General features: G+C 42.6%; 1 protein-coding gene across 1 annotated transcript; it reads right to left on the bottom strand.

Moving 5' to 3' along the window:
• Nucleotides 1-734: 734 nt before the first annotated feature.
• On the bottom strand, nucleotides 735-25,961 carry LOC311139694 (aromatic-L-amino-acid decarboxylase-like). The gene is made up of 14 exons (XM_084174615.1): nucleotides 25,935-25,961; nucleotides 20,277-20,484; nucleotides 17,765-17,878; nucleotides 17,009-17,128; nucleotides 12,408-12,542; nucleotides 9,398-9,547; nucleotides 7,858-7,924; nucleotides 7,592-7,686; nucleotides 6,391-6,458; nucleotides 4,928-5,004; nucleotides 3,716-3,735; nucleotides 3,449-3,547; nucleotides 1,276-1,377; nucleotides 735-978 (listed from the first exon to the last, which is right to left on the bottom strand). Exons 2-14 carry the CDS (start codon nucleotides 20,475-20,477, stop codon nucleotides 778-780), a joined length of 1,449 nt encoding a protein of 482 aa, XP_084030741.1. The 5' UTR covers nucleotides 20,478-20,484; nucleotides 25,935-25,961; the 3' UTR covers nucleotides 735-777.
• Nucleotides 25,962-26,206: the final 245 nt, after the last annotated feature.

Here is a 26,206-nt window from a genome sequence, read left to right as displayed (position 1 = left end):
GGCTCCACAGCAGAACAGAGTCAGTCTGGTTTTACATAGAACACATGCTTGTGTATTGTCAGTAAACCCTACACTACAGTAACCTATCAAGCAAAACCTTAACATCTGGATATGATTTGCTTCACCCACATACGCACCTTTAATTTATTCACACTCACCCACACAAATTCACTGATTCACATACAGCCACACAAAACACACAAGGGACGAGACAGCAGATAGAAAGGGCTGCAGTTACAGTATGCTGATGATGTAAACACAGTGAGATCACAGGAGGTTGGTGGCATCTTAATTGAGGAGGATGGGCTCGTGGTAATGACTGGAGCGGAATCGGTGGAATGGTATCAAATAGATCAAACACATGGTTTGATGCTATTCCAGTTGCTCCGTTTCAGCCATTATTATAAGCCGTCCTCCCCTCAGCAGCCTCCACTGAGTGAGATCCAGGCCTGTATTCATACAGCATCTCAGAGTAGGAGTGCTGAACTAGGATCAGTTTAGCCTTTTACTTCATAAGGAATAAGATAACATGGACACTCCTACTCTGAGACGTTTTTTGAATACCGGCCATTGACAGGTCAGGTTAGGGCCCATATTCATCAAGCGCCTCAGAGTAGGAGTGCTGATCTAAGATCAGTTTCTAGGATCAATTTTGCCTTTTAGATTATAATGAATGGACAGGGGGGACCTGATCCTAGACCTGAACTGTTACTCTGAAATACTGCTTGATACATACAGCACCTGGTCCAACCCAGCCTGTCTAGTCAGTGTGGATGGTCAATGAGGCAGCTCCTGCATCACCTCTTTGGCCAGCTGTGTGATGAGTCGCCAGGCCTCGCGGACGTGGCGTGACTCGGTGGTGCGGGCGCAGATGGCGAAGCGCAGCACAAACTGACCAGACAGCTGGCACGGCACCAGGTGGATCTTCCTGCCATTGTTGATCCTCTTCAGCAAGGTCTCGTTCACCTCGTTGGAGCCCTTTTAGGAGGAAAGGTCTGATAGAATTTGTCCCAAATACCACCCTATTACCTATATAGCCTATAGGGCTCTGGTCAAAAGTAGTGCACTATATAGGGAATAGTGTGCCATTTGGGATGTAACAATAGTCTAATAAGAAATGGATGCCGGCAGTGTGTACAATACATAATAAGCATAGGTGCAAAAACGTCAACTAAAAATATATACCATAGACCTAAAGATAAATAGTTTTAGTCAAGTCCAAAGATAGATGATCATGTGTTGAACTAACATTCACAGTTGGCTGAATTGTCTTACCTTTAGTCTAAAGCAGACCAGCCCCAAGACGACGTCTGCGCTGATCTCAAAGCGCTGGTCAGCGCGAACCAGGCTCTCAAACTCTTTGGCCAACTCCACATGCTGTGAAAGCAGAGAGACAGTCATTCATTCATACTTAGACAGCCTTCCGCTCAAGTCTGAGGTGCTGCTGATGGAAATGGGTTAAGGTGAACTTCTTGATATGGACACTAGGTGGCACCCTAGTAACTTAATTTGAATGAATCATTTTTCCTGGAGGTTGTTGTCCTTACAGCAGGTAGCTAGCTTGCTGTTGGTGCTGTTGTAATAAACCTTTTTTTTTTCCAGCAAATGCTGAAACTATGAATAGTAGCTACATTGTCTTTAATGTTCATTTACCCTTGAGAAGGGCTCCAGGCTCAACCAAAGGGGCGGCAGGTAGCTTAGTGGTTAAGTGCCAGTAACCGAAAGGTCGCTGGTTCTAATCCCCGAGCCGACTAGGTGAAAAATCTGTCGATGTGCCCTTGAGCAAGGCACTTAACCCTACTTGCTCATGTAAGTCGCTCTGGATAAGAGCGTCTGCTAAATGACGTAAATGTAAAATGTAATGACAACTATTAGACATGTGAAAATACTACATAAACATTAAAGCACACAGCCCTATCCATACACCTTCCTGAATCTAACAGAAAATGCCTTGTTGTTTAGTATTCCCACGCAACCAGGGATATCTCAGTTTTAGTATGGAAATTAAAAGCACAAGTTCTTTGACATGAATCTAGTCATAAAAGGTCAGTATTAGCCCAAAGGCTGGCAGATGGCGATATTGAGTCATTTCATCTTACTGTCCAAAGAGGATCTACAGTATGCAGCCGGCTATACACTTGTATCCCCCGTGGACCGGCTCGTACATAAAACATTCTCCATTCAGGCTGCAAAGGCATTTATTTCCTCCTTAACTTGATTTAGTGGTGACAAAATGGTGACTAATGCTACTTCCTGACATTGCCTACAGTGTTCAGACCAATGGTAAACAACAGTCTGCTGCAACCTGATTGGCTGAACGTGATAGGCAACATCCAGGAATTGCGTCTAGCCACTCTAGCATGGTGGTGGAAAGTATGCATATTTTCCCCGTTTTTTTTTGGCCTTCTCGCCATTAAATAAAGTTAAGGAGGAAATCGACGCCTTTGCATTCTGAATGGAGAATGTTTTATGTACGAACTGGTCCACTGGGGATACAAGTGTATAGCCGGTTGCATAGATTCCCTTTGGACGGTAAGATGAAACAACTCAGTATCGCCATCTGCCGGCCTTTGGGCGAGGTCAGTATGTACTTTTATGTTTGGACGAAGATGTCCAGAAATCTGAAGAAAATAACCATGAAATAGTCATCAAACTGTCCAACCTTCCTTGGAGGGAAAGCTCCAAGCTAAATATCATGTCCTCTTCCAGCTCACCCTGTTCAAACTCTTATTCACCACAGTATTAAACATGTAATCCATTCACTAATTATCAAAGTACCCTGTGTATGGCATTGAATGCTTAATGAGAATCGAAACGTGTATCATTGCATGTAATCACAATTACACAGTAGTACATGATGATGTACAGTATTTGTAACCAAAGGCTGAGTGAGAACAGCCAGGACAGGACTATTAGTAATAACTCCAATGCCAACTCACTCATTAATGAGGCCAAAACTCTGGTTCTAACTATGATTATTAGCTGACCACTCCACTTCTTCATTCCCAGCCAGTAGGTCACCACCACTATGAGGTTAAATGGTCCGTGTGTGTCCACTATAATTAACTTACTATTCGTATGTCTATTCAGAAACTGTATGCTGTTGTACCAAGATGATAGGAAAAGCCCCATACAGAGACATTTCCGTTTCTATGTCATCTGAGCTACGGTAGTCATTGTTGAATAGCACTGTTTTGTAAAAAGACAACTGTAGCCTACATATAATTGATTACAAACATGTCTCTGCTTTACTGGAGTTTTTCTATCTAATATAGACAGTAGATGAATGCAGTATGGCTCAGTGTATGGCTGGAGGCCTTATGTGTTGCTGCTGCTTGTGCTTCATTTACTGGTAGAGCTAGACAGACACAGACCAGGCTGATTTGATTGACAGACAGAGACAGAGGAAGGGAAGGGAACCAAAGCTGTTTATGTGCTTTGCTGTTACCTTACGGATGTAGTCCTGAAGGCCTTTGAGCCCATACATCCGGAACACAAACCACATCTTGAGAGAGCGGAACCTTCGGCCCAGTGGAATCTGCCAGTGCTGTGAGGGTGAGGTAGGGTGAGGTAGAGGGGGAGATAGGGTGAGGCAGAGGGGGATAAGGGGGTTAGGGTTAGTGGAGCAAACAGAGTGAATTCATCTGATATGACATCCAGTGCCACTCTTACACATAGACAGAATATAATGATAATAGATAACCATTCAGCTTACCCTGTAATCTGTGACCAGCCCTGTAAATAAACAGATGAGTAATTATACTATTAGCAATTCACAGCCAACATTTTAATTAAATGTAGTCCATCACTTGTGTGTCTATACCATAATTATTAGCATATTATGGAATGTTGTTACCATCACTGACCTTTATACCAAATCATTACCTCTCTCTCTCTCTCTCTCTCTCTCTCTCTCTCTCTCTCTCTCTCTCTCTCTCATTGCCTCCACATAAAGTAGAAAAGCCCTGTTGCAGTAGTAATAACCTGTAATTTCATTGAGCTGGAGCTGTTCAGATTGAGCAGCCTCCCTCTGTGAGGAGAGGTCGGCGAGTCTTTTGTCTTTCTGTCAGTCCATTTAAAGAGGAGGCTTCAGGCACAGCTGCAGCCTGGCAGAGGCAGACATTTGTGTTGTGTACAGTTGCGTTCCAAATGGCATCCTATTCCCTACATAGTGCACTACTTTTGACCCGAGTCCTATGGGCCCTGGTCAAAGTAGTGCACTATTCAAGGAATAGGGTTCCAATTGGGACATAGACTACATCTGCATCTAAGATGGGTGACACTCTGTCGCTGGCTAACACTGGCAGGCAGCGATGCAACAGGACCATTACTGGACTATTACAGTGCAAATGTTTTGTTGGGAGGACGTGAGGGACATCGGTAATTGAATTGGATTGTTTTAGAGTGACACATATTGTGTAAGGCGTGTTATTAGGTGAGCGTTTGGAGGCCTTATTGTATTAGCTCTCTAACACAAGTACACACAAACATACGGTACAACTACATGAACACATGCACCCACACACACGTTTGCAGACACACACAAGCGTGCACACACATGTTTCCACGCGTACACACACACACACAAACTTCCTAACCACATAAAATATGGGGCTATGGTGGTGAGTATTAGTTTATCCACCTTGGGTTTATTATCAAGCTTAAAGCCAGCAGGATTGTGAGGTGAGTAACCCGACAGACCCTCAGATCCTTAATGTGACGTACTGGGCTCTCACACTAACACCATTCACATCACATTACATTACAGGGACTCCAGGAATCATCTGCACTTCATCAAATTAAACCACTATACTGTACATAGACTGAAGAGACTATTGCTAGATTTACCACATTTAAACCTAATAGATTGGGAATAAAACAAACAAGTTATGTCAATATAGACTATTGTCAATGTAAAAATATCTACCTGACTCTTGATGATCATGTTTCAGGTATAGAGGATCCATCTTGAAGGCCCCAATGAGATCAGATCTTTTCCTCACCCTATGGACAGACATTGAAACACTTAAACACTGTTACCCTCTGAGAGCTCCCACAGAATACAGAAGGGTAGGCTAAAGGGCAAGGCTTTTTTAAAGAAAAGCACAGAAAACAGGCTCCCCCACATACAGAAGTTGTTCAGTGTTACATTAAGTCTTACAAAAGAATAATCTCTATTTTATTGAAGTATATAATATTTTTGTTAACTTCATATTGAACAATAAAGTTGTATTGTATTATAAAGTGACAATGGTCTAAGGGGACACCCTACAGGGATGACACTGCAGCAGGCAGCAGAAATAATGTTTTGTAAACAATGACTTGGCACAACTTGTGCTCTAGATTTAGTCTCTGAGAATGAGTTGAAAGAATTCTGTTTTCACAACCAGTTGAGCATGAAATAAGGAAGTAAGATCATAAGTGATACCAGGGTTTCTCAGTAACACATTCACCTGACGTATTGTTACAAATTGTTATAAACCAATAATACCATACTACCAGAAAAAAAAGGCCATGCAGCCGAAACTCGTCAGAGTTTTTAAACGTTGTTTCCATTGAACATGACATACAAATAAAGTCATTTGAATTAATTTGATGAAGAGTACCTTTGTCCTCCTTTCTTTCTGAATACCATACTACCATTCATAAACTGAGATGCTACAAGTAATTGTAACTTTGTTCCAGTTACTAAAATACACTATAGCGTCATAAAAAAGAAGCAGACAGCTATTTCTGAGCAGACTACATAAGTCTCTCTTTACATAAGTCATTTCCTTTGTTAACTGACTTTGTCATGGCAACCCACCGGGGATGGAAGAGGGCATTGAGCGTTCTATCAACAAGAAATGTTGGAGTTGTTTGTGGGGTGATGAGCGAGAGGGCAGATGGGATGCCTACTCCCACCCACTCTGTTTAAGGAATGCTTTAGGTGTACGGATAGCGCCTCTGGAGGTGACGTTGTTATGACGGCCTATTGTAGAGTGGTGTAGTCAATAGCCACATTAAGCAACAGTGTAACTAAGGATGGGGAGCATAGTACAACCTTAGATTTTAGGTTATAGACATGTATACAGTTGCACAGTGTTGTGATGAGCTCATAAGGCAGTTTAGATTTTTAAAATGTTTGTACTTTTTTGCTAAATTAAAAACCATGGTGAAGCCGCTCCCCTCTCCCCCATAGAACAGAAAAGAAACAAATGGGTCATACAAAAACAATGTAAAAAAATGTATATGATAAAAATAAAGATTTTACTTAAGGTAGTTTTACGTTTTTATTTAAATGACCAGCAGGGAATCTTACAGACTGTCCCCCTGGTCAGATAAAACAACCTGTTCAATAATAAAACAATGTTTATACAAAGGCCGACTGTCAATCACTTGATAACTTACCACATTGTAGAGCAGTCAAAGTTGACTAACAGCCATTTGTGTGGGTTGAAATTGAAAGAGTCTGCAAACTGAAAGAGATAAAAGAGTTCAAGCCTTTCAATCAGATGATTTTGACCCAAATGTACAGGTCACCTTCTTAATACACAAACAATTTTTTTCCTTCATTTAATTGTAGGAAAACAGTGGTCTTAGAATATATTTGACTTGTCAAAGCCCCTTGCTGCCATCACTAGGTTTGCGCTGACTGCAGCTGGCCTACTACCACAACAGATAACAATATTTCAATAGAATGGCTTCAAATATATGGCGTATGCAGCATATCTAACACCTAGGCAACCTTTATTTGAAATGCTAAATAGAGCATCCTGCACAATAACTCTATTGTCACCATCTTGGTTTCTCAAAGAGAGAAATCTCCAGTCTCATCTATTTGCTCTCTATCACTGCTTTTCTAATATCCTTCCCATCTGCCTTCACAGATCCAATAAAAGCAGGCAGCAATAGGAGACAATATCAATCAGAGGGGCTCGTGCCCAGTTGTTACCATGCTGACAGATGCAGGAGGCTGCCTATCACTGATATCCTAGCAACCAGCCTCAGCTGCAGAGGGAGCCGGTGTGCCTGACTGCCTGTCATTCAGGCGTGTGTGTGTGTGTGTTTGTGTGTGTGTGTGTGTGTGTTTGTGCGTGACCGGCTCCTCTACTACATCCCTGCCCCCCACCCCCACCCCCCCTCTCCAACATTATTTGAACTTGTGTCGCTAATAAACAGTGATATTTCTTTGACGAGGAGAGCAGCAGGGTTTTATCTAAAGGTCTGATGATGCCTGAGGAAATTACTTTAGCCTTATCTGTGCTCTCAGTGTGGCGCTCCACTCGACTCCGCTCGGTTGTAGAGAAGCATGCTATTCAAAAGGCCAACTGATGCTTTTCTAATTTCCTACCGATTTTTTGGCATATTACTCATTCTAGCACACTTCCTTCTTGACAGTCAAATTAAGTTATTATCAAACACAAATCATAATGGGTGTAAATACTATGATGAAATAAATATATTGCACTTAGCTACTTGTGTAAGCAAGTATGTTCACTGGCAATTTAACTGGAAGTTAAACAAAGACATACGTGTGTGTCTGTGTGTGTGTGTGGTTAGTTGTACAAGACTGTGTGTGTGTGACTGTGTGTGTGTGTGGTTTACTAACCTCAATGCCGTTCAACAGGGGTCTGAATTCAGGACAGATAAAGGAACTCCCAGCATATGCAGCATCAATGTGCATCCAGATTTTCTCTGCATTACCTGAGACAAAAATACAAATGCGTAGGAACAGTAGTATAGAAACATATAGAGCTGGTCCTGAGACATGGCTGTGCAGTAGATTTCTATGGCGTTAGCAGTCTACAACCATGTGTCAGTGCTAATAGACAGCTTTTAGGAATATGTTAATAATGATTTGAGAATCGTACTTACATATGGGCCCAAGTTCAGTAATGTGATCAAATGCACATGAGGGAGTGGTCCCAAGAGTAGCACAGAACTAAATGAAAGAACAAAAATCAACAACTCAGAAAGTATCATCATTATGATAACAATGAGTGAGGTGTATTATCATGGTCTAACAAAGGGCTCTAGCATAACTGAAAATATAACACCATAATACTTGAACGTTATGGTAATCATGCCGGTAATTTCCTCCTCTAAAGACAGCCATAGAAAGAGATTTGTCCATTCAGATAAACACTGTGATTAGGATATCTTTGTATGTCGGGAGACAGACTAGGACAGTATAGTAATCATTTATAGATACTGATCTCCTGGCTTTTATCATGGGTTAACAAGATCCAGTTTCATTTGGTTTGTTACAAATAACATTAGCTGCTATTGAGGCCTCATGGCATGGTATTATTTTATATTGTATTTTTTTGTGATTTTTTTGTGGTATTCTTTCTTAAAACTGTATTGTTGGTTAAGGGCTTGTAAGTAAGCATTTCACTGTAAGGTCTACACCTGTTGTATTCGGCGCATATGACAAATACAATTTTATTTTATTTTATTTTATTTGGTACACACAAACAGCATTGGACAGGGAGAGGAAGATGGGGGGAAATATGTAATTCACCGTTCAACTGTTGCCACTGTGAGTCTGTGTGGGTTCTAGGGCTAGACTGTTGTTTCTCTACGCACTGTTCTTTCTGGAAACATACAGTACTTTACATTATATTCATAAGCGTGTGTTTGTGGACTGTATTGGACTATTGGTTATTTCTGATTGACTATTGACTGGACAATTGATTGTGGCATATTCTTTATAATGAGGGGAGAATGAATGTGTCTATTCTAACTGCCAATCTGCTGCCTTGAAGCTTGTCCATGTAAATGGACGTGTGTTCTGTTCTTCCATAGAAGGGAATGAGTGTTCTGTTCTTCCATAGAAGGGAATGAGTGTTCTGTTCTTCCATAGAAGGGGATGAGTGTTCTGTTCTTACATAGAAGGGGATGAGTGTTCTGTTCTTACATAGAAGGGAATGAGTGTTCTGTTCTTACATAGAAGGGAATTAGTGTTCTGTTCTTACATAGAAGGGAATTAGTGTTCTGTTCTTCCATAGAAGGGAATGAGTGTTCTGTTCTTACATAGAAGGGGATGAGTGTTCTGTTCTTACATAGAAGGGGATGAGTGTTCTGTTCTTACACAGAAGGGGATGAGTGTTCTGTTCTTACATAGAAGGGGATGAGTGTTCTGTTCTTACATAGAAGGGGATGAGTGTTCTGTTCTTACATAGAAGGGAATGAGTGTTCTGTTCTTACATAGAAGGGAATTAGTGTTCTGTTCTTACATAGAAGGGAATTAGTGTTCTGTTCTTCCATAGAAGGGAATGAGTGTTCTGTTCTTACATAGAAGGGGATGAGTGTTCTGTTCTTACATAGAAGGGGATGAGTGTTCTGTTCTTACACAGAAGGGGATGAGTGTTCTGTTCTTACATAGAAGGGGATGAGTGTGTTCTGTTCTTACGTAGAAGGGGATGAGTCCTGCAGCCTTGTCTTCCTGTATCATTCTCCGGAGGGTCTCTCCCTGGACAGCATACTTGTCTGACTGCTCCGTTGGAATCTTCTTCATCCTCACTCCGGCAATCATACCTGCTCGTTCCACCGAGCAATGAGCCTGTTCAAAGAGAGTAGAGTTAACACAGGTGATGTCCCTATGTCCCAACCCAAAGAGAGTAGATTATATACATGTAGGTCACTTCAAGAGAGTAGAGCTCCCAAGATAGCCAACAACATCGTGCCAGGACAACAACCTCTCCCTCAATGTGAGCAAGACAAGGGAGATGATCGTGGACTACAGGAAAAGGAGGGCCGAACACGCCACCATTCACATCAATGGGGCTGTAGTGGAGCGGGTCGAGAGTTTCAAGTTCCTTGGTGTCCACATCACCAACAAACTATCATGGTTCAAACACACCAAGAAAGTCGTGAAGAGGACACAACAACACCTTTCCCCCTCAGGAGATTGAAAAGATTTGGCATGGGTCCCCAGATCCTAAAAACGTTCTACAGCTGCACCATCGAGAGCATCCTGACCGGTTGCATCACCACCTGGTATGGCAACTGCTCGGCATCCGACCGTAAGGCGCTACAGAGGGTAGTGCGTACAGCCCAGTTCATCACTGGGGCCAAGCTTCCTGCCATCCAGGACCTATATACTAGGCGGTGTCAGAGGAAGGCCCAACATTTTCCCTCAAGTCACCCAAGTCATAGACTGTTCTCTCTGCTACCGCACAGCAAGCGGTACCGGAGCGCCTAGTCTAGGTACAAAAGGCTCCTTAACAGCTTCTACCCCCAAGCCATAAGACTGCTGAACAATAAATCAAATGGCCACCCAGACTATTTCCATTGACCCCCCCCCCCCCTTTGTTTTTACACTGCTGCTACTCGCTGTTTATTATCTATGCATAGTCACTTTACCCCTTCCTACATGTACAAATTACCTCGACTAACCTGTACCCCTGCACATTGACTCGGTACCGGTACCCCCTCTATATAGCCTCGTTATTGTTATTTTATTTTTTACTTTAGTTTATTTAGTAAATATTTTCTTAACTCTATTTCTTGAACTGCATTGTTGGTTAAGGGCTTGTAAGTAAGCATTTCACGGTAAGGTATCTACCTGTTGTATTCGGCACATGTGACAAATACAATTTTATTTGATCACAGCCCAAAGAGAGATAATGATTTTGGTGACTTAAAGATAGCCAACATCATCACGGCCACCAGACCTAAGCCAGATCAGGTTATTTTACACCATTCTAAATTATCATTCTATCTCGGCATATAGTACTGTACATTCACCCAAAGATGAAATAATGTATGTAGTCCGTCCATCAAGTAAGACGTTAAAGGACCAGTTGTACTGTGTAACGTCACTTCTGGAGAAAAGGGCTGTTATCCTCTTCCCCATAAAGGGCAGTGTTGTCCTCTGGGCAGATCCATAATCTAATCTCATCCTGCTCAGGTCAACAGAGCAGAGCTAGCATGACTGTGCTGCCTGACAAACAGACCCATATCATGAGAAGGGCTTACCAAGAGAAACGTCCAAAATGACTAATTCAAGGCAGAAAGGAGTTGGAGCACGCAACAAAAAAAGCAGAGATTTATTTATTTTAGCTCACTTTAATCCATTGAACAGGATGCGAACAGGTGACTGACATTTTGAAGTCAAGCTGACGTCTTCCTCAGAGTGACCTGACCATTGCACTATTTATAGCCTAGTGGCCCATTGAGACACAAGGTAGGAAAATAATAATGATAATATGTTTCAAGGTAAATGGCAAATTATAGCACAAAATAATACTAATAATAAGATAAATAATGTGCAATTGAGCATGTACAGTATATTACATTTGTAGTGCTAAAATTAATGAAGCATTGATTAACAAGACATTATTTATCTTATCATTAGTATTATTTTATGCTATAATTGACCATTTACCTTGAAACATATTATCATTATAATTGTTTTATATTGTTGTGTCTCAATGGGCCTCTAGGCCAGGGTTCTTCAATTCCGGTCCTGGAGGGCCGAAACACTTATGTTTTTTATTTCTACCTGGTAGTTAATTGCACTCACCTGGTGTCCCAGGTCTGAATTAGCCCCTGATTAGAAGGAGAGGATGAAAAACAGAGGTGTCTCGGCCCTCCAGGACCGGAATTGAAGAACCCTGCTTTGTAAGCCCTACTGTCACGCCCTGGCTCTGGGGACACTTGTATGTTGAGCCAGGGTGTGAGTTTCATTTGTTTTTCTAGTAGTTGTATTTCTAGGTTGGCCAGAGTGGTTCCCAATCAGAGGCAACGAGTGTCAGCTGTTGCTGGTTGTCTCTGATTGGGAACCATATTTAGACAGGCTGTTTTCCCACAGTGGTTGTGGGATCTTGTTCCAGTGTGGTTTGTGTTTAGACCGTGGATGTCACGTTATCGTTTTTGTTGTTTTGTTTGGTTATTCACTAATAAAGAGTATGTTTGCCTTCAACGCTGCGCCTTGGTCCTCCTCTGTTCCCGACGATCGTGACACCTACTCATGATTTTTGTCATTGTTGTTGAGCACCCCTCCTTTCCTTTGTTTCCTGAAGCACCAACGCGTTGCGGCTCACAGGCCTTCTTCAGGGTGCACAGGTGCACAGCAGTGACAGGTGAAATTAATGACCAGAAATGAAAGGAGAGGTGATATACAGTATATTATCTTAAACAATAGATAAAGAGGAACTAATACCCAAAATTATAAAGAGAAAAAACAAACATTTACTGGCACCAGTATGTTTGTTTTTTCTTTTAATTATTTTGGGAATTATTTCCTCTTTATCTATTGGTTAACATTGTTAACCAATAGATAAATTAGAAGTCCAAAACGCACCAGCATTACGTTGGGACTCATTGGGTTAAAGTGCTCTAAAGTGCTCATCTGGTTTTGTGGCCTGACCTGTTCAGGGTAGGAGTAGGATTAGCAGGAGTAAGAGTAGAAGCCTGACCTGGTCGGAGGAGTAGGCCACCAATTTGGAGGTGATGTCAGTCTCTGGACGCTGTGGGTCACTGGCCAGGATCATTCTGACCGCCCTGGAGCGGGCAGCTAGGAGAGCCACCAGAGTCGCCTCACTGGCCGTACCCTACAGAAAGACAGAGGAAGGTAAGTGGGGTGACTTTCGATTACTTCAGTCAAACCAGTAGGCCTTGCAACATGTACCTCCTCTGGTGTCATAGGGAGGGCCCAGAGAAACGGTCTGGAAGTCTGGTTAGATCAGCTACTCAGTGCAAAATGTTTGATAAAAAAACTTACTTTACATGTAAAATCTGCTCCATACAAACCTGATGGTTTTCAAAGAACTCTTGTTCTTTGCTGAGGCTATTCATATGCACAGCCACTCTAAGCATCATCAATGCCTATTGAGTCAGCTTGTTGTGCTGTTAGAATCTCCTTTGGTCCTATCTGCTAGCCTGCCTGTTGACTATAATGTCCACACCTTAATGACTGAAAATAACTGATATGTCACAGACAGCAGCAAGTCATTGTACAACTATTATTTAGGAAATTGTATGCGGCAAAACAAATGTTCAGATTATAAATATTGAGCATGACTCCTGAACTATTGGAGATATCAAGTTTGATGACATAAATCAATCCATCCTGATTTTTACACCGGTGTGAAGTGGCGCTCTGGCGGTGGAGGCTTCAGGAAGGAGGCGGCAGACAAGTTGGTACGGTGTAAAACTCAGGATGAGCGTGTTTAGTCTATTTACAGGGAGTACAAAATAAAGCCGGCAAAACGGTACACTATGCAGGCCTACAAAATATGTACAACAAAAATATCAAACAGGTCGATGAAGAGAGGAACAGAAAGTGGGGATAAACAGACAATAGACCTAAACTTAACGCTGCACTCTCAAACAGCCTAAACAAGGCCTCGATCATGTCTGCATGGCAGCAGACAGTATTCCAACCTTAACCCTGTCTGTCTGTCTAGTAGATTAATGACAGATATTAAATAGGATAGCAATCATAAATCAACATGTTTAATAAATAAAGCCTACATGAACGTAGGCTACAAATCATCATGACCATCTTGAGGTAATATATTTGACATTACATAATTAGCCTATACACTTTTAAATAATATTGTAGAACCATGCCTAAAGCATTAAAAGCCAGGATACACATTTCTCTCCGAAGGGATTTAGCAACATTGCATTACCCAACACCACAGCATAATTGGCACTCCCGAACGCAGCTTGATTGACACACCCCCTACCTGAGCATGGTCAATGGAACAAACAATTAATCTCTTCAAATACAAGGATTAAAGTAACTGTCCACATTCTGTTAACTCCTACCCAAATAATGTTGTTGAAAGATTTGTCATAAGTCCTCATATCCTCAAAAAGTTATACAGCTACACCATTGAGAGCATCTTGACTGGCTGTATCACCGCTTGGTATGGCAACTGCTTGGCATCCGACCACAAGATGCTACAAAGGGTAGTGCGTACGGCCCAGTACATCACTGGGACCGAGCTTTCTGCCATCCAAGACCTCTATACCAGTTGGTGTCAGAGGAAGGCCCTAAGAATTGTCAAAGACTCCAGCCACCCAAGTTATAGACTGTTGTCTCTGCTACCGCATGGCAAGCGGTACCGATGCACCAAGTCTGGAACCAACAGGACCCTGAACAGCTTCTACCCCCAAGCCATAAGACTGCTAAATAATGAGTTAAATAGTTAACAAAACAGCTACCCGGACTATCTGCATTGACCCTTTCTGCACTAACTTCTTTGACTCATCACATACGCTGCTTCTATTGTTTACTATCTGTCACTTTATTCCTAGTTATATGTACATATCTACTTTAATTACAGTGGGGGGGAAAAGTATTTAGTCAGCCACCAATTGTGCAAGTTCTCCCACTTAAAAAGATGAGAGAGGCCTGTAATTTTCATCATAGGTACACGTCAACTATGACAGATTTCTGGCTCTCACAGACCTGTAACTTCTTCTTTAAGAGGCTCCTCTGTCCTCCACTCGTTACCTGTATTAATGGCACTTGTTTGAACTTGTTATCAGTATAAAAGACACCTGTCCACAACCTCAAACAGTCACACTCCAAACTCCACTATGGCCAAGACCAAAGAGCTGTCAAAGGACACCAGAAACAAAATTGTAGACCTGCACCAGGCTGGGAAGACTGTATCTGCAATAGGTAAGCAGCTTGGTTTGAAGAAATCAACTGTGGGAGCAATTATTAGGAAATGGAAGACATACAAGACCACTGATAATCTCCCTCGATCTGGGGCCCACGCAAGATCTCACCCCGTGGGGTCAAAATGATCACAAGAACGGTGAGCAAAAATCCCAGAACCACACGGGGGGACCTAGTGAATGACCTGCAGAGAGCTGGGACCAAAGTAACAAAGCCTACCATCAGTAACACACTACGCCGCCAGGGACTCAAATCCTGCAGTGCCAGACGTGTTCCCCTGCTTAAGCCAGTACATGTCCAGGCCCGTCTGAAGTTTGCTAGAGTGCATTTGGATGATCCAGAAGAGGATTGGGAGAATGTCATATGGTCAGATGAAACCAAAATATAACATTTTGGTAAAAATTCAACTCATCGTGTTTGGAGGACAAAGAATGCTGAGTTGCATCCAAAGAACACCATACCTACTGTGAAGCATGGGGGTGGAAACATCATGCTTTGGGGCTGTTTTTCTGCAAAGGGACCAGGACGACTGATCCGTGTAAAGGAAAGAATGAATGGGGCCATGTATCGTGAGATTTTGAGTGAAAACCTCCTTCCATCAGCAAGGGCATTGAAGATGAAACGTGGCTGGGTCTTTCAGCATGACAATGATCCCAAACACACCGCCCGGGCAACGAAGGAGTGGCTTCGTAAGAAGCATTTCAAGGTCCTGGAGTGGCCTAGCCAGTCTCCAGATCTCAACCCCATAGAAAATCTTTGGAGGGAGTTGAAAGTCCGTGTTGCCCAGCGACAGCCCCAAAACATCACTGCTCTAGAGGAGATCTGCATGGAGGAATGGGCTAAAATACCAGCAACAGTGTGTGAAAACCTTGTGAAGACTTACAGAAAACGTTTGACCTGTGTCATTGCCAACAAAGGGTATATAACAAAGTATTGAGAAACTTTTGTTATTGACCAAATACTTATTTTCCACCATAATTTGCAAATAAATTCATAAAAAATCCTACAATGTGATTTTCTGGATTTTTCTTTCTCATATTGTCTGTCATAGTTGACGTGTACCTATGATGAAAATTACAGGCCTCTCTCATCTTCTTAAGTGGGAGAACTTGCACAATTGGTGGCTGACTAAATACTTTTTTCCCCACTGTACCTTGTACCCCTGCACATCGACTCACTACTGGTACCCCGTGTACAGTATATAGCCAAGTTATTGTTTCTCATTGTGTATCTGTTATTACTTTTATTATTACATGCTTTATTTTTCAATTATTTCTCTATTTTCTTTCACTCTGCATTGTTGGGCCCGTAAGTAAGCATTCCACTGTTAGTCCACACGTTGTTTACGAAGCATGTAACGAATACAATTTGATTTGACAGTATTATCATTTCACTCGCAATCATAAACACAAATCTCACTCATTAGCTACAGTACCCTGTAGCTCAGTTGTTAGAGCATGGCGCTTGCAACGCCAGGGTTGTGGGTTCGTTTCCCACGGGGGGCCAGTATGAAAATGTATGAACTCACTAACTGTAAGTCGCTCTGGATAAGAGCGTCTGCTAAAAAATAAATAAATAAAAAACTGCTCCTAAATGCATCTCATACTCAAATGCTCATCTGAACATGGTACATCATGTGAGATGCCTGCAACTTGTCACAGCTCTCATTAGGCTGGCAACAAGTGAGAGGAGGCCTATTTGTTGCCATAGTGAAGGGCACTTAAAACCACAGCCACAAACAAAACACCCCTAGGATGAGCCATGCTCCTCGATGGCTTCAATAAAGGGCCATGAAATGATCTCTCTCTCTCTCAGCCAACTCTCCTATCTCATCCCTGGCTGAGACATTCACCTCAGCTGCTCTGCTGTATCCACAACAATAAATAAACGCTGAACGCTTCACCACACAAAATAAGTACCCACACCCCCAACAAACACACACACACTAGCCCATCTTTGCCTGACATATTAAAAGGCAATTTCCTGCTGTTTCTCTGGTGTTGTGAGGCGAAAAAGAACAACAAAAAATATGACAGACAAATTGCTGGCAGCGACAGAATTGGGAGCAGTCAATTGCTTCTTCTATTTTCCTAACACCTGCATTGTTTTCAAAGGCAAAGTGGCACGGACTGTGGATAAATATGGTATTGACACTATTGTGAATGCCATGTGTTCTGTACAAATATTTGAATTATATTGACTTGGCTATCCTTACTTGAAATATGACTATGACAAATATCCCATTAAATGTTTCAGTTAAATTCATTAATTGAGTAATTAAATGTATTTTAAAGTATGCTGTGGCAATGCAGCAATACAACTGTGTAAATAAAACCAATGCATTGTCTAACCCCAAAGAAATGGTGGGTAGTTTTACCATACCTGGATGACGCCTCCTCCCTGTCCATGTGTCCCGGCAATGAAGTCCTCTGGCAGCTTGAGCATCTTCCCAAGCCAGTCCATCATGACTGTCTCCAGCTCTGTACACGCCGGGCTGGCAGCCTATAGTAACATGGGGTTAGAGACAGGGTCAACACACAGCTCTGTACATGCCGGACTGGCAGCCTACAGTACCGTGGAGTTACCACACCATTTGGACATGATGCGCGAAAAATGTTAATATCGGTCCAATGAATTGAATGGGATTTGTGCCACAAATGCTAAAACGTTAAAATGTGGAAACAGTGCCATGGAATCTAAACCAAAGCATGGATTTCTGTCATACCTTGTCCATAATCTGCTTACAGGGTAAGGAAGCCGATGTGTCATTTTGTAATTTGGGTGAACTAACCCTTTAATGTCTTAAAATAGTGATACTGTTCAATAGTGATACTGTGATACTGTGATACTGCTCCCGAGTGGCGCAGCGGTCTAAGGCACTGCATCTCAGTGCTCGAGGCGTCACTACAGACCCCCTGGTTGGATTCCAGGCTGTATCACAACCGGCCGTGATTGGGAGTCCCATAGGGCGGCGCACAATTGGCCCAGCGTCGTCCGGGTTTGGCCTGTGTAGGCCGTCATTGTAAATAAGAATTTGTTCTTAACTGACTTGCCTAGTTAAATAAAAAATAAAAGATAAAAATCACATTCAAAAGAAAGAGAGAGGGTGACAGAAACAGATGACAAGGTCATACATACCCAGGAGAATCCGATGCAACCAATTGCTCCAGACAGCATGTCTGCCAGCATGGCCGGGAAGGAGTTAGCCGTGGGGAAGTAGGCATAGAAGTACGGGCTGTGCCAGTGGGTCACCTAAACACAGAGGAAGAGTCGTGTCAGGTAGCCTAGAGGTTACATGCGCCGAATACAACAGGTGTAGACCTTACAGTGAAATGCTTACTTACAAGCCATTAACCAACAATGCAGGTTTAAGAAAAATAAGTGTTAAGTAAAACATAGGTAAGTAAAACTAAATAAAGAAGAAAAATAGAAAAATAACAAATAATTAATTAGTAGCAGTAAAATAACAGTAGCGAGGCTATATATAGGGGGTACCGGCAGCGGTGGAAAAAGTACCCAATTGTCATACTTGAATAAAAGTAAAGATACCTTAATAGAAAATGACTCAAGTAAAAGTGAAAGTCACCCAGTAAAATACTACTTGAGTAAAAGTCTAAAAGTTTATTTTTATTTTTTTATATATACTTAAGTATCAAAAGTAAATGTAATTGCTCAAATATACTTAAGTATCAAAAGTCAAAGTGAAAGTATAAATCATTTCAAATTCCTTATATTAAGCAAACCAGACGGCACCATTTTCTTTTCTTTTTTATTTATTTACGGATAGCCAGGGGCACACTCCAGCACTCAGACATAATTTACAAACGAAGCATGTGTTTAGTGAGTCCGCCAGATCAGAGGCAGTAGGGATGACCAGGGATGTTCTCTTGATAAGTGTGTGAATTAGAATATTTTCCTGTCCTGCTAAGCATTCAAAATGTAATGAGTACTTTTGGGTGTCAGGGAAAATGTATGGAGTAAAAAGTATATAATTTCCTTTAGGAATGTAGTGAAGTAAAAGTAAAAGTTGTCAAAAATGTAAATAGTAAAGTAAAGTAAAGATACCCAAAAAAATACTACTTAAGTAGTACTTTAAAGTATTTTTACTTAAGTACTTTACGCCACTGGGTACCGGTACAGAGCCAATGTGCGGGGGCACAGGTTAGCCGAGGTAATTGAGGTAATATGTACATGTGGGTAGAGGTAAAGTGACTATGATATAGATAATAAACAGAGAATAGCAAATAGTCCGGGTAGCCATTTGATTAGCTGTTCAGGAGTCTTATGGCTTGGGGGTAGAAGCTGTTAAGAAGCCTTTTGGACCGAGACTTGGCACTCCGCTATCGCTTGCCGTGCGGTAGCAGAGAGAACAGTTTATGACTAGGGTGGCTGGAGTCTTTGGCAATGTTTAGGGCCTTCCTCTACCATGTCTTGCCGTGGTGCCACTGAGCCCTTGAGCAATGCACTTAACCCCTAAACTGCTCTAGCCCTTGAGCAAGGCAGTTAACCCGATAAACTGCTCCAGGCTGAATTCCAGTCTTGTGTGTGTGTGGGGCACCAAGCAAGAGGCTGCCAGTGTCCCTGTCTGTCTCCCTTACATGCTTTTCCCATGGTGAGTCATTCATTAGACTAACTGGGCTTATTCCACACTGTTAAAAGCAGAGGTGGTAGAGGAAAAAAACATGTTTTAGAGGGTCAGATTGATAATGGAATAACGGCTTTCATGTTACAGCTAAGGAAAGGGTTTGGGTTGGGAGTAGGGGGCAGATAGATTGAAACTGGTGATGAGGTTATTGTTGTGAGGTTAATCATTCATTAAAATCTTTGAACTTTGCCATGTGAAAGGCCACAGAATGCAGAGCATTTTACAACCATTTGTAAAAACAACTCTATAGCTGATACGTGTCATATACAGTTAACGTGAGCTTTCATTAACTGATTGCTCAGCACAAACAACAAAGTACAATGGAACACTTTGTCTCGTTGACAAAACTTTCAACACTGAAGCTCCTTACTATACATATTCTGAATGATTACTAAACAACAGTCAACAGACCGGAAGTTGATACAGATAGTGATAATGCCACCCCTCCTTTTTCCTAGAAAAATATTTAATTCCATATGCACCACCTATTCATAATGAAGTATGCATAAGAGATTCACAACACCTTTATGAATCCTGTCATAACACCTTAATGAGTATTGCAGTATGATTAATAACAACCTTTATAACACATTTATTCAATATATTTAATAATCTCTTGAAATAAATCTTTATTTATCCATTGTAGAGTGGAGATGTTTATTCTTACTGCCATGTAAGAGGTTGGGAGCAGCAGAGGGTTAGCGGTTGGGTGACTGTGTGTATTGAGTGTTGTGTATGTTCTCGTGATCGTTTAATGCAGCCGGATGCCACTGGGTAAACAGCCTATTGGTATCATCAATATTATAATATTTAATTATGAACTTTTCACTGATGAAATCTGGGAGATAGCGGATCTCCAATAACAGAGTACCTGACCTAGAGCAAGTTATGAATGCCGTATGTATGCCACCTTCAAGTAAAGTGTGACCGTCATTTTATAGCTGTTATCACCCTTCAATCAATAGTCACCTCATCTATGATAATATAATAATCTAAGCCACCTACCCCAGGCATGATGACCCTCTCAATGTCTTTGACCACGTCTTCGTAGGTGTCAGGCTCCTCAGGGGCTTCCTCAGGGATGAGGGACCGCAGATACCCAGGCTCCACGTCGGGGTACACCGGCCTCTGCTCTATGTTTTCCAGGTAATCTGCTATCAGGTCTACCATCTCCTTCCCTCTCCTCCGGAACTCTGTAGCGTCCATTTTACAACTGGAACAGACAAATGTCCCACTTTATTGTCCCAACCTTCAGTAACAGTCCCATACACTTAATCCCCACCAACTCAAATCACTGGTAAGAACCTGATTACATGCAGGTGCACACACACACACACACACACAATTTAGCATAACAGATTATAAAGGGAAAGCCAGCCACGTTGCGGACACCGACGCCTAGCTTCCAGACAAACTAAACACCTTCTTCGCCCTGTTTCGAGGAAAACAACACTGAGCCGCCGACGTGGGCCCCTGCCACTCACGAGGACTGTGTGCTCCCAATCTCCGTGGCTAAAGCGAGTAAGACATTTAAGCGTTTTAACCCTCGCAAGGCTTCCGGCCCATACGGCATCCCAAGCCATGTCCTCAAAGTCCAGCTGGCTGAAGTGTTTACGGACATATTCAATGTCTTACTATCCAAGTCTGTTGTCCCCACTTGCTTCAAGATGTCCACCATCGTTACTGCACCCAAGAAAGCGAAGGTAACTGAACTAAATGACTATCGCTCCGTAGCAATCACTTCTGTAATCATTAAAGTGCTTTGAAAGGCTAGTTAAGGACCATATCACCTCCATCTTACCTGACAACCTAGACCCACTATAATTTGCATACTGCCCCAACAGATCCACTGATGACGCAATCGCCATTGCACTGCACACTGCCCTATCCCACCTGGACAAGAGGAGTACCTACAGTGGGGAGAACAAGTATTTGATACACTGCAGATTCTGCAGGTTTTCCTACTTACAAAGCATGTAGAGGTCTGTAATTTTTATCATAGGTACACTTCAACTGTGAGAGACGGAATCTAAAACAAAAATCCAGAAAATCACATTGTATGATTTTTAAGTAATTAATTTGCATTTTATTGCATGACATAAGTATTTGATCACCTACCAACCAGTAAGAATTCCGGCTCTCACAGACCTGTTAGTTTTTCTTTAAGAAGCTCTCCTATTCTCCACTCATTACCTGTATTAACTGCACCTGTTTGAACTCGTTACCTGTATAAAAGACACCTGTCCACACACTCAATCAAACAGACTCCAACCTCTCCGCAATGGCCAAGACCAGAGAGCTGTGTAAGGACATCAGGGATAAAATTGTAGACCTGCACAAGGCTGGGATGGGCTACAGGACAATAGGCAAGCAGCTTGGTGAGAAGGCAACAACTGTTGGCGCAATTATTAGAAAATGGAAGAAGTTCAAGATGACGGTCAATCACCCTCGGTCTGGGGCTCCATGCAAGATCTCACCTCGTGGGGCATCAATGATCATGAGGAAGGTGAGGGATCAGCCCAGAACTACACGGCAGGACCTGGTCAATGACCTGAAGAGAGCTGGGACCACAGTCTCAAAGAAAACCATGAGTAACACACTACGCCGTCATGGATTAAAATCCTGCTGCGCACGCAAGGTCTCCCTGCTCAAGCCAGCGCATGTCCAGGCCCGTCTGAAGTTTGCCAATGACCATCTGGATGATCCAGAGGAGGAATGGGAGAAGGTCATGTGGTCTGATGAGACAAAATTATAGCTTTTTGGTCTAAACTCCACTCGCTGTGTTTGGAGGAAGAAGAAGGATGAGAACAACCCCAAGAACACCATCCCAACCGTGAAGCATGGAGGTGGAAACATCATTCTTTGGGGATGCTTTTCTGCAAAGGGGACAGGACAACTGCACCGTATTGAGGGGAGGATGGATGGGGCCATGTATCGCGAGATCTTGGCCAACAACCTCCTTCCCTCAGTAAGAGCATTGAAGATGGGTCGTGGCTGGGTCTTTCAGCATGACAACGACCCGAAACAAACAGCCCGGGCAACTAAGGAGTGGCTCTGTAAGAAGCATCTCAAGGTCCTGGAGTGGCCTAGCCAGTCTCCAGACCTGAACCCAATATAACATCTTTGGAGGGAGCTGAAAGTCCGTATTGCCCAGCGACAGCCCCGAAACCTGAAGGATCTGGAGAAGGTCTGTATGGAGGAGTGGGCGAAAATCCCTGCTGCAGTATGTGCAAACCTGGTCAAGACCTACAGGAAACGTATGATCTCTGTAATTGCAAACAAAGGTTTCTGTACCAAATATGAAGTTCTGCTTTTGTGATGTATCAAATACTTATGTCATGCAATAAAATGCAAATTAATTACTTAAAAATCATACAATGTGATTTTCTGGATTTTTGTTTTAGATTCCGTCTCTCACAATTGAAGTGTACCTATGATAAAAATTACAGACCTCTACATGCTTTGTAAGTAGGAAAACCTGCAAAATCGGCAGTGTATCAAATACTTGTTCTCCCCACTGTATGGAAGAATGCTGTTCATCGACTACAGCTCAGCTTTCAACACCGTAATGCCCTCCAAGCTCATCACTAAGCTCAGGGCCCTGGGTCTGAACCCCTCTGTGTAGAAATTGGGTCCTGGACATCCTGACGGGCCAACCCCAGGTGGTGAAGGCTACAACACCGCCACGCTGATCCTCAACACGTGGGCCCCACAGGGGTGTGCGCTCAGCCCCCTCCTGTACTCCCTGTTCACCCATGACTGTGCGGCCACGCACGTCTCCAACTCAAGTTTGCTGATGACATAACAGTGGTAGGCCTGATTAGCAACAACGACAAGACAGCCAACAGGGAGGAGGTGAGTGCCTTGGCAGACTGGTGCCAGGAAAATAACTTCTCCCTCAACATCAACAAAACAGAGGAACTGATCGTGGACTACAGGAGACAGCAAAGAGAACAAGCCGTCATCCACATCTAGAGAGAGGGTCAAAAGCTTAAAGTTCCTCGGTGTGCACATCACTGAGGACCTGAAATGGTCCGTTCACACCGTCATTTGGCTCCTAAGACCCTCACGAACTTCTACAGATGCACCATTGAGAGCGTCCTGTCGGGCTGTATCACTGCCTGGAACGGCAATTGCACCGTCCGCAACCGCAGGGCTCTCCAGAGGGTGGTGCGGTCAGCCCAACGGAAGCACACTGCCTGACCTCCAGGACATCTACAGCACCCGGTGTCACAGGAAGCCCAAGAAGATCATCAAGGACCCCAGCCACCTGAGACACGGCTTGTTGACCACACCAGCATTTTTTAAAACATTCTTTACATTTTAGTCATTTAGCAGACACTCTTATCCAGAGCGACTTACAGTAGTGAGTACATACATTTTCATGTACTGGTCCTCCATATTCAAGGCAGAGACAATACAGGTGCATCAAAGCTGGGACCAAGAGACTGATAAACAGCTTCTATCCCCAGGCCATCAGACTGATAAACAGCTTCTGTCCGCAGGCCATCAGACTGCTAAACAGCCACCACTAGACAACCTCCGCCCAGTATCCTGCCCTCTGCCCAGTACCCTACTTTGCCCCTTAGTCACGGTCACTAGCCGGCTACCACCGGGTACTTTTGCGACTGCACTTGAAGAAACGTTAGAAGTTCTTCACATTTTCCGAATTGACTGACCTTCATGTCTTAAAGTAATGATGGACTGTCGTTTCTCTTTGATTATTTGAGCTGTTCTTGCTATAATATGGACTTGGTCTTTTACCAAATAGGGCTATCTTCTGTATACCACCCCTGCCTTGTCACAACACAACTGATTGGCTCAAACACATTAAGAAGGAAATCATTCCATAAATTAACTTTTAACAAGGCACACCTGTTAATTTAATGTATTCCAGGTGACTACCTCATGAATCTGGTTGAGAGAATGCCAATAGTGTGCAAAGCTGTCATCAATGCAAAGGGTGGCTACTTTGAAGAATCTCAAATATAAAATATATTTTGATTTGTTTAACACTTATTTGGTTACTACATGATTCCATATGTGTTATTTCATAGTTTTGATATCTTCACTATTATTCTACAATGTAGAAAATAGTAAAAATAAAGAAAAATCCTGGAATGAGTAGATGTGTCCAAACTTTTGACTGGTACTGTATCTACTGCACTAAATGTTTTATCATTTATTTTTATTTTGGATTATTGTGTGCTTGTTTGACATTTACTGCATTGATTGATATGAACTAGGAACATAAGCATTTCGCTGCAACTGCCATAACACCTGCTAAACTGTGTACGCGACCAATACAATATGGTTTGAACACAAGAACAGCATGACAAATACTACAGACTTATATTGTGAGTTGATGTAATTTCTTATCTATTGATTAGATAGATAACATAGTGGGGCTAATATAGTACAGAGAGGTGTTCTTCCCCTGACTGACCACAGTAAACACTGCTACTCATAATCCCCTGTAATCCGCTCTAATGCAGGTGTGTGTGTGTGTGTGTGTGTGTGTGTGTGTGTGACCGACTCAGTCTACTGCTCTATTTGATTGCTTGACAGAAAATTCTATTAGTGGTGATAAACCTAATCACCTTGCTGATACACTTGCTGGTTCATTATGCCCTATCCAGACTCCAAAATCTGCATCTCTAAACTAGCATTAAGAAAGTAGTTTAGTGTAGGATTTCCCATGCAGCACCACGGAAACAACGTTTCTAAAAGAGGTTCATAATCTGTTTCCGTGGTGGCCTAATCTGAAACTTGTGATAAATAACCCATGCAGGCTAAATGCTTAAGGCATGTCAGCAAGTTTCTTTGCAGTGTTTACATATTGAAGATTTATCAAAATGGGGAAAGATAGCCTACAAAATTAAATACATAAAGCTAACTGTAATAGAACAAATGCTCTGATGCAAATAACACAGTTCAGAGGGAATTTCAAGAGCAAAAGAGAAGCAAGAGAGAAAAAAACACAAAAGCAATTGCACTATAGTCTATCAAGTCTGTTACGAAACACCACAGTACATCTACAGAAGCATATCATTCTGAATGCCACCCATGCATGCAACACTCAACAGAGACATATGAACATTGCCCTCTTCTCTTAGAAAAAAGGTGCTATCTAGAACCTGAAAGGGTTCTTCAGCTGTCCCCATAGGAGAACACTTTGAATAACTATTTTTGGTTCCAGGTAGAACCCTTTTTGTTCCAGTTAGAACCCTTTACAGAGAGGGTTCTACATGGAACCCAAAAGAGTTCTACCTCGAACCACAAATGGTTCTCCTATGGGGACAGCCGAAGAACCCTTTTGGAATGCTTTTATGTAAGAGTTTACCCAACATATTCATTCAACAGGTGTTGTTATTTCTATCAATCCTCTGTGCCAGAGCTGTGAGTATCAGGATAAGGAGTGCTGATCTAGGAACAGTTTTGCCCTTTGGATCATAACGACTAAGATTATATATACACCGGAGGGACCTGATCCTAGATCAGCACTCCTTCTCTGAGAGACTGGATACTGTACATACAGCATGTATTCTGCATGTATTCTGCAGCCCAGTGGAGACCTGCAGTCCTGATAAACCCTAACAATATTAGAGCGGTGGGTGGGCAGATGGTGGGTGGTAGTATGCGGTTGGCGGTGGGTGTACTCACATTGTCGGGCACAGCGGTGGTCGGGTCCTCCTCTCCTTCAGTCTTCACACACAGCAGCAGTGAGTGGTGGAGTGGTGTACAGCAGGAGCGACACGCACGGCTCTTTTATCTGCCGTGGCCCCCCTCAGCCAGCCAATGGGAGTGTGGCTCTTGGCCAAGGCAGTGTGCACAGGCAGGAAGGGCTGATTCACAAGGAGTTAATGAGATCCTACTCACTTTCCACACAGCCTGATCGACACAGAGGCTTAGCACACAGCTACCTGTTGCACCGT

The sequence above is a fragment of the Coregonus lavaretus genome (assembly GCF_964263955.1).
Source record: "Coregonus lavaretus genome assembly, chromosome: 13".
Taxonomy (NCBI): domain Eukaryota; kingdom Metazoa; phylum Chordata; class Actinopteri; order Salmoniformes; family Salmonidae; genus Coregonus; species Coregonus lavaretus.
Note: the sequence above shows the minus strand (reverse complement) of the source record. Positions and strands in the feature narration are given on the sequence as shown.